Below are 8493 nucleotides of genomic sequence, written 5' to 3'. Positions count from 1 at the left end.
CCCTGTCCCAGAGGCGCTGTTGCTCCCAGGAGTCCCCTCCTCTCCAGCCCCCGAGGGCCCTGTTGCCATGGTAACAGCATCTGCAGAGGGTGCTGGGTCTGTGGCTGGACGCAAGAACAACCTTCTGGAATTGCTTTCAGCAGCGGGGAAGCAGGCATGAGGGTGCTGGGCGTGACTGGCTCCAAGTGGCACAAGGTCTGTGTGTAGGGTGGGGGCCTCAGCCAGACTCCCCTGCAGCCTGAACAGGACCCAGAGTGTGGCACCCTGAGCAAACACCTGCTGCAGGTGGGCGGGGCCCTGTCCCGAGTTAGGCTCAGGGGACTCCCCAGGCCCAAAATGAGGGGAGGCTTCTTGGAGAGCAAGTGCCACCAAGACACTGAACCATACGGGATGGGAGAGGCATGATCCCTGTGACACAGCCCCAGCTTCCCCTCAGAGGGAAATGAGACACAGGAGAGCAGAGCAGTGGTTCTGGGTTTAATCAGGTGCAAAGGGTGCTGCACTGCCCAAGAGGGTCACAGCAGGCCGGCCAAGCACTTGCTTTTTGCAACAGGACAGAGCAACGTGGCGGGACTAGAAACAACTCGGGGCCCTCCCGCCTGCCTCCAGGACTGGGGGGCTCTGGGGACAGCTCCTCTGATGAAGTCTTCTCTTCGGGACAGCCCCCTCAGGTCCAGGAGCCTCCCAACCCCCACTGCCCTTCTGAAGTCAATTCCTACGGGGGAGTCTGGCAGGGACAGCCCCAACTGGGGGTGGGCAGGGAACAGGGACCCCAGGGCCCCCATTCTGGAAGGGCCCCCTCCCACCCATTTTGGGAACAATAAATACTGTGACAGTAGCAGGGAGGGTACCCACTGGCCAGCGACAGTGGGGGAGCCTGCGGGCCCAGCTCTCCACACCACAGGCCAGGCCTGGCCACCCACACCCTCACTCCGTGCGCAGGATGATATGGATGCCGGAATCCGTGAACACGGGCCCACTCATCTCCCCCGTCCGCAGTGCAAATGAGGCGTCTTCGAACGGCTTCTGCATCTGACCTGGGAACCGAGAGGGCAGCGGGGGTCAGGCCGGGCGGCAGAGGCGACAGATGGGGCCTGCCTGCGCCAGCCTCACACTCACTCACGCTCCTCCATCATCAAGTTTATTGCAGCGCTGAGCTGCAGCCCAGCTGGGGGCTCAGGCCATCACAGAGGCCCCGGGAAGCTGAGGACAGTATACGGGATGGAAGGCAGAGCCACGGCTGTGGCTGCTGCTGTGTGTTCAGGCGCGCTGTGGTGCTGCACTAGTCTCCCTGGGCTGGTGCCTGGCCCTGCCCCATCATCTGTCCCACTGGCGTCCTGGGGCAGGGGGCAGCCCTAGCCCTGTGCTGGCTCCCGCCCATCAGCTGCCTGCACCCCAACCCATCCCAGCCTCTCCCTGATGTGTGTCGATCCCCAGGACTGAGGAAAGAGGGGGAGGCCTGGGCCCTCCCCACCCCATTTCCCCACTGCCTGAAAAGGGCGGGGGGTTCTGGGGGACATGCCCTAGACCCCGACCTTAAGCCCCCAGCAGGGGGAGAGGCAAATGGCAGGACGAACCCATGCTGGTGGGCCCGCAGCGAGGACGTGTATGCACAGACACGCAGACCAACCCCTGAGCAAGGCCGGGAGGAGGCTCTCTACGCCCTCGTCTGTCCTCGGAGGCCCCGGTCCTGCCCTCCCCAGCAGCGCAGCCTCTGAAGTCTGAGAACGGCCTGTGCTGCCACCTGGTGGACCCGAAGGCCTGAACAGCAGAGCCCACCCCCACCCGGCCCTCCCAGCCTCCACTGTCGGGGGCTCTGGCCTGGGTGCGGCGCCTACTCCCTGCCTACCTCTGCTGAAGGCACCCAGGTCTCCTCTGGCCTTGGCGGAGCTGCAGTCGCTGAACTGTGAGGCCAGAGACTCGAAGTCCTCCTCTCCTGACTTGATCTTCTGGATGTAGCCTGAGCGGATACAGAGCAGGGGAGGCCAGGTCAGGGCGGGCTTGGAGATGAGCCAGGCACCCCCTACATGCCACAGCCCCTCCCCAGCCATTCTGTCCCCACGTGTCCACAAGGAGTCCTCTGCGCATGAGTCCACTGTGTACTCCTGCCACACATCCACAGGCACTGCGACCCTGCAGGGCCTGGACAGCCATGCTATGTCTTACCCGGCTCCCTGAGTCATGTACCTGCGTGCGCGCGCAGGTACATGACCTCCTCCCACCTCCAGCATACACATACTTGAGGAAAAATCCACCCCAAGCCCAACAGGGTGGAGAGGGCAGGAGGCAGGAGAGGCTGAAGAGGGACCCCCACAGTGGGGGCCTGGGTCCTGGGCCCCAGGCAGAGGGGGGAGAGCTGTCTAGAAAGGGCCCAGCATGGCCACGGTCATCTGGGTTATCAGCCTCTGTCCCATCTGCCAGTGGGAGGAACAGCCTGGCGCTCAGTGAGGTCCTAGAAAGAGGCCCAAAGCTGTCTGAGAACACAGCTGCTCCTCAGGGCACGCACAGGCAGGGCCCTTGCCCTCTATGGCCCAAAGCAGTCATCAGGTCTGATGCTCCTGAATGGAGGGGGCTGGGGCTGGCAGAGGGAGGTAAAGGGCGACTCTCAGGAAACAGGGTTCCCAGAAGGATCTGCCACCAAAAAGTTGTATCTGTGGGACTCAAGTTTCAGGAGCAGAGAGTGTGGGGGACTGTATGTGTGTGCGAGCACATGTGGTATGTGGTGTGTGTGGTTTGCATGTGTACAAGTATGTGTAGGAGCATGTGTGGTATTTGTGCATGTGGTGTGAATGTGTATGAGTGTATGTGGCTTGTGTGTGTACCAGCGTGTGTATGAGCATGTATGCTGTGTGTGCCTGTGCTGTGACCACGTGTGAGTGCGAGAGTGTGTCCGTGCCCACTTGCACTGCGCAGGGTGGCGAAGGGCAGCCAGTCATCTCCCTGAGCCTGGGCATAGCCCCTGGGGCAGGTGCCTGTGGCCAGAGTCCAGCCTTCCTCAGTGCCCCTCTTACTCTGACATGAGTGGGCATCGCTGCTAGTGTTGCCCCTAGGCCTGCCCTGTGCTCCCGACTGGCCGCCTGCAGGGGACACAGGCTCCTACCCCAGCATGAGGGTCACCCTGACACACTTGCCAGTGGACTTTTCCACATCACCCTCCCACTTCCCCCACTGCTCCAGGTGACCTCAGCAAGGATGTGAAATATGCCTGGAGCTTATCTTGGCTCCACAGGGACATTGCAGTTGAGCTAAATGGCACTGGAAGCTTGCACACCCCATCACGGTGCCTGCCTGACAGGGGGCTGATCCAAACCTCCCTGGGGCCCTTGGAATCCAAACGACCCCAACACCACTGTAATCCACCTGCTGGGACCATGGTCCAAATGACACAACCCTGAGAGCAGAGCCACAGCACCCTGTCCAGCTGTGTAACAGCAGCAGCCAGTGTCCTGGAATCTAAACTGCATGTCATCAGGCACAGGACCTCCCACCCTGTCTGACCATTCCTTTGCCTCTCAGTCTAGCTGTCATTGTGCCAGCAGGCTACTGCAACACGTGGCAGAGCCCAGTGCTTGACAAATGTCACTTACTGTCACAATTCTCCCTCCCACATGAACTACATGTCCCAGGGACGAGGCTGCCCCTACTCCCCCCTGCTTTGCCCAGGGCCTCTTTCTCAGTCAGATCTGGCCATCAATGCGAGGCACTGCCTGGTGCCTGTCACACAGGGACCACCAATGCTGTACAAGGCCCCGACCTCAGTATGAACTGCATGTTTCAGTGGTTTTTGCCTTCAATGCCCTGGTCTGGTCAGGACACCTGCCCCCGGGGCTGCCAGGGGATTCCCCTGTGCCAGACAGATCCATCGGTGACTCTGACCTGAACCTGTTGTCACTAGGGTCCCTTCCTGCCCCTCTTCTCCCTGGGCTTTGGAGCAGCTTTGGAGCCAGGCCCAGCCCGAGCCCTGTGCAAGCATCACCAGAGCAGTGGCTGCAAGGATCCCTCAGATTGGACAGCCTACCCAAGGTTGCTCTCTTCCTCACTCTCACACAGTGTCAAGCCATAGCTGCTTAAAAACTAATAAAAGCCACGCTTCGCCCCTCTCCCATAGTTCATGCCACCCTGATCTGCCTCTGACCAGTCAGCTCTCTCAGAAAGCATTCTGCTTTGACAAAAGCCTGAAGTAATGTTTTTTATTTTTTAAGACACCAGGTCTCACTATGTTGTCCAGGCTGGCCTTGAACTCCTGGGCTCAAGCAACCCCCTGCCTTAGCCTCCCAAGCAGCTGGAATGATTGTTTTAAAAGCTCTTTCTCAAGGCTGACCTTCAGGGGTCAGGTCCTGTGTGCCCCTCAACTCAGCCTGTCATGCCCCACCTCGATGACAACCCTCCCGCTCCCACGCTGTTCCCCCCTCAGGTCTTTGCGTAAGCATCTCCCCCACTCCCAAACTTGCCTGCTGGCCTCTGATTTTCCCAGGAAGCATCCCCAAGCCTCTGCTGTGTGAGGTCCCTCCCCATGGGTGTTGCATTTACCACTGTCCTGTCTATGGGTCGGTCACCTGCCTCCCAGTGGGGGGACAGGGGTTGCCAGGCTGCCTTGTTCACAGCTGTGTCCCCAGCACCCAGCGCTATGCACAAAACAGGTGTTCGCGAATGTTCCAGGGGCTCATGAATAAATGAGACTGAAACAGGCCACAGGAAGGAGGGAACCAGGGACCTACCCTGTGGGCGCAGGAATGCTGGAGTCTCATGCTTTTCCCATTTGAACTTCAGCCTCACCGCTAAGGCCAGACTTCCAGGGCCTCCTCCAGGACAACACCCCTCCCCAGGCTGGCATCAGGGAACCCCGACCCAAGCAGGGCCCCCAGTCGCTGCAGGTGTTCAGGAGCCCCCAAGACTGCATGCAAAACAGGATGGATCAAGGCCAGCCCACCCGCAGATGTCCCCAAAGCCAAAGAGGACCGACGGGTTACAGGGCTAACTCCAACTAGGGGTTCAGGGCCCAGCGCCACTGCTCCTACGCTTTGCCAGTCTAGCAGGCAACCTTGTCTCTTGGAGCCTCCCTCTACTGGTGTATGAAATGGAGTAACAGCCACAAAAAGAACGAAATCATGTCCTTTGCAGCAACATGGATAGAGCCGGAGATCATCCTAAGTGAACTGATTCAGAAAGAAAAACAAATACTACATGTTCTCACTCGTATGTAGGAGCTAAACGGTCACAAGGCTGGAAATAATAGACACTGGGGACACCAATAAGGGAGAAGGCGGGAGGGAGGTTAGGGTTCAGAAACTACCTACGAGGCACAATGTTCACTATCTGGCAAATGGGCCACCTGAGACGCAATCCCACCACTACACAATACGTCCGTGTAACAAATATGCGTGTGTACCCCCTGAATCTAAAAGAAAAAAGAAAAAGAAAGGGCCAATGGTATTTCCCACCTTGCAGGGCTGTAGCAAGGAGTTAACAATGACGGCGCACAGCAGGCCCTTGACAGACCTGAGATGCTGTCCAACTGCTAGGGACTGACTGTCTGTACCCCTTAGAGTCACATGGTGAGGTCCTAACCCCAGTCCCGGTGTGGTTATGTTTGGAGGTGGAGACTTCATGAAAGTAGTCAGGATAAATGAGGTCACAAGGGTGGGCCCTGATCCTAAGACAAGTGTCCTTATAAGTGTCACCAAAGAGCTTGTGCATTCTCTCTCCGGCACATGCACCGAGGAGAGGCCACGAGAAGGAGGCTGTCTACAAGCCAGGAAGACAGGAACCTTGAACTTCAGCAGAAAGCAGACTGGTTGAAGCCTTGCTCTCAGACCTTTAACCTCTAGACCTGGAGGAACCCAAAAAACTGGAATTATCTTTTGGAGGGTGGGCCCCTTGTAGCAGGCTTCTCCCACTAGTTACGTTTTCTAGGAACCCACAGGTATTTTTAATCCGAAGTTTTGAGAAGGCTGCGTCACGATTTGCGGAAGACACATCCTGAGTTGTGACACACAGGTGAATGGTCCTTCTACCGTGACAACGTACCAGCCTACACCGTGCCGAGGGTTCAGCAGTTTTTAACCAAAAACAACATGATCTTGGTGCCCACCTTCCCTATTCACCTGATCTCACCCCAAGTGACTATTTTGTTTCCCTGAACGAAAAAAGTCCTCATGCAGAAACATTTTACTATTTGTGGGAGAGGGGAAACAAAGGAAGCAAAAGTACTAAAAGGCATCAACACTGACAAGGTCAAAATCTGTTTTGAGCTGTGGAAAAAGTGTCTTTATAGGTGTATTTAATCAAATGAGAGCATTCTGAAGGTGACTGAAGTTTAAACATGCAAGAATAAATAGGGCCGGGTGTGGTGGCTCACGCCTATAATCCCGCACGCTGGGAGGCTGAGGCAAGAGGACTGCCTGAGTCCAGGGGTTCGAGACCATCCTTGGCAACTTGGTGAGACCTTGTCTCTACAATAAATCAAAAAGCAAGCCAGGCATAGTAGCACGCGCCTGTACTTGGAAGGTTGAGGTGGAAGGATGGCCTGAGCCCAGCAGGTTGAGACTGCGGTGGCCGTGAATGTGCCATTGCACTCCAGCCTGGCGACAGAGTAAGACTTCGACTCAAAAAAAAAAAAGAATGTCCATTGGCTTTGCATATCAGTGACAACAAAGGTAGATATAGCTTTCTAAAAAATTCATTAGATTTGTTCCATTATCATTTGAGGCCAGGCGCGGTGACTCATGCCTAAATCCCGCACGCTGGGAGGCCCAGGTGAGAGGATTGCCTAACTCCACAGGTTAGAGACCAGTCTGGGCAACTTGGCGAGACCTCATCTCTACAATAAATAAAAAAATCAGCTAGGCATGGTGGTGTGTGCCTGTAGTTCCAGCTACTTGGAAGGCTGAGGTAGAAGTATCACCTGTCCAGCAGGTCGAGGCTGCAGTAGCTGTGAGAGTGTGCCACTGCACTCCAGCCTGGGTGACAGAGTGAGACTCCGACTCAAAAATAAATAAATAAACAAACAAATTTTTTACAAATAAATTCCGGGGCTTTTTGGGTCCTCCTTCATGGATGCTTGTTTAAGTCACTTAGTTCAGAGTATTTTGTTATGGCAGTCTGGGTTAATACACCATCAAGACTTAAGAGAGAGTGAGGGAGCAAATGGGGTAGTTTCTGACACCAAAAAGGTTTAGAGACTCACTTCCTGCTCTGGTCCAAAGCTGCTCATACACCACAGGGGAAGAGGCCTGGTCAGGGAGAGGTGACAGGATTAGGTCCCAGAAGACCCAAGACTCAGCAGGAGCGGCCCAGAGACCTAGTCCAAGGCTTGCAGGCTGGCAGGGTGCTACCGACCTTGGGGACACCAGGCCAAAAGAACTCACTGACACCCTGCTCCTGGGCACATATGTGGGGAGCACTGCTGCCCATTCTGGGCCTCCCTGGGCCCCTCAGGCCCTGGACATGCCAGGGTACAGGGTTGGAAGAACTGGGAGCAGGCAGGCAGGCTTCTCCATGGCCTGCTCTCCTACAACAAGGACACTGGCAATGCCACCCTCAGATCCCCAACAGCATCTGGCCACAGCCCAGCAGCTGCAGAGGAACTACTGCAGGGAAGAGGATCCTCGGTAGAGAGCAGGGAGGCTCTGGCTCTCTGGGGGGCCATCTGCCCCTCAGGCTGATGACAGTGGGTCCAGGTGGCCAGCTGGGGAGGGAGCTGCCCAAATCATGGCCTCCTGATCACTTGGCATGAGCCCAAGCCAAGGAGAACATCCACCCAGGTACTAAAGCTCGCTGATAAGGCGCATGAGTATCTGTTGCCCAGGGCAGCACAGCCGGGGCCATCCCCCTGCATCCTCTTGATGACCCCCGAGGGGTCTGCCCTAGTCCTGTCTTAGGCAGGACACCGAGGCCAGGAAAGGGAGGTCATGGTCCAAAGTCATCAGCGGGTCTGCGCACTATGCCTGCTAGGCCCCTCGTAGCCCTGTCCAGAGCTCCTGCCACAGGCTGTGGGGTAGCAGCAGGGGCTGCCTGTGAAGAGGCCTTGACCTGATCTCAGCTCCCCCACCACACACCACATACCCTGAATGTCTGGGGTCAAGGCTCTACCCCATGGAGAGCAAGTGCCAGGCACTGAGCCCATCCTTCCAGATCCTCACAGCCTCCCTGTCCCCGTTCTACAGACGAGGCAACTGAGCCTCAAAGAACAAAGATAATCGCTGAAGACCATGCAGTTGACATGGAATCCAGCCCTGTGTGACCTCAGGAGAGAGTTCTGTCAAACACCCCATGCCACCCACCTCATCTATTACCCAATCCCCCCGATTCTGCCTCTTCAATTTCTCTTGAGCCTGCACCCCATTCCTTCTCCCCTATCCCCAGCTCCCAAGTTCAAGTCCTGTCACCTCTAGCTGCAATTCCTCCCACAGTTTTCACCAGGTGGGCAGGGCTTCAGCAGACACAGGACCCTGGGGTTTGCCACTCACCAGGTGCATCCCCTGACATCCCTCC

General features: G+C 56.8%; 1 protein-coding gene across 1 annotated transcript in view; it reads right to left on the bottom strand.

The window, feature by feature from the left end:
• Nucleotides 1-457: 457 nt before the first annotated feature.
• The window catches only part of PIN1 (peptidylprolyl cis/trans isomerase, NIMA-interacting 1), a 13107-nt gene continuing 5071 nt past the window's right edge, over nt 458-8493 (bottom strand). Inside the window, exons 3-4 of the mRNA XM_008058171.1 lie at nt 1850-1960; nt 458-1037 (exon numbers count right to left, since the gene is read on the bottom strand). Coding sequence (XP_008056362.1) covers nt 928-1037; nt 1850-1960 — 221 coding nt within the window. The 3' untranslated portion in view covers nt 458-927. The remainder of the gene's footprint in view (nt 1038-1849; nt 1961-8493) is intronic.

This window comes from Carlito syrichta, unplaced genomic scaffold (assembly GCF_000164805.1).
Source record: "Carlito syrichta isolate Samal-C Ts95f unplaced genomic scaffold, Tarsius_syrichta-2.0.1 Scaffold303236, whole genome shotgun sequence".
Taxonomy (NCBI): domain Eukaryota; kingdom Metazoa; phylum Chordata; class Mammalia; order Primates; family Tarsiidae; genus Carlito; species Carlito syrichta.
This window is presented reverse-complemented; position numbering and strand designations above follow the sequence as displayed.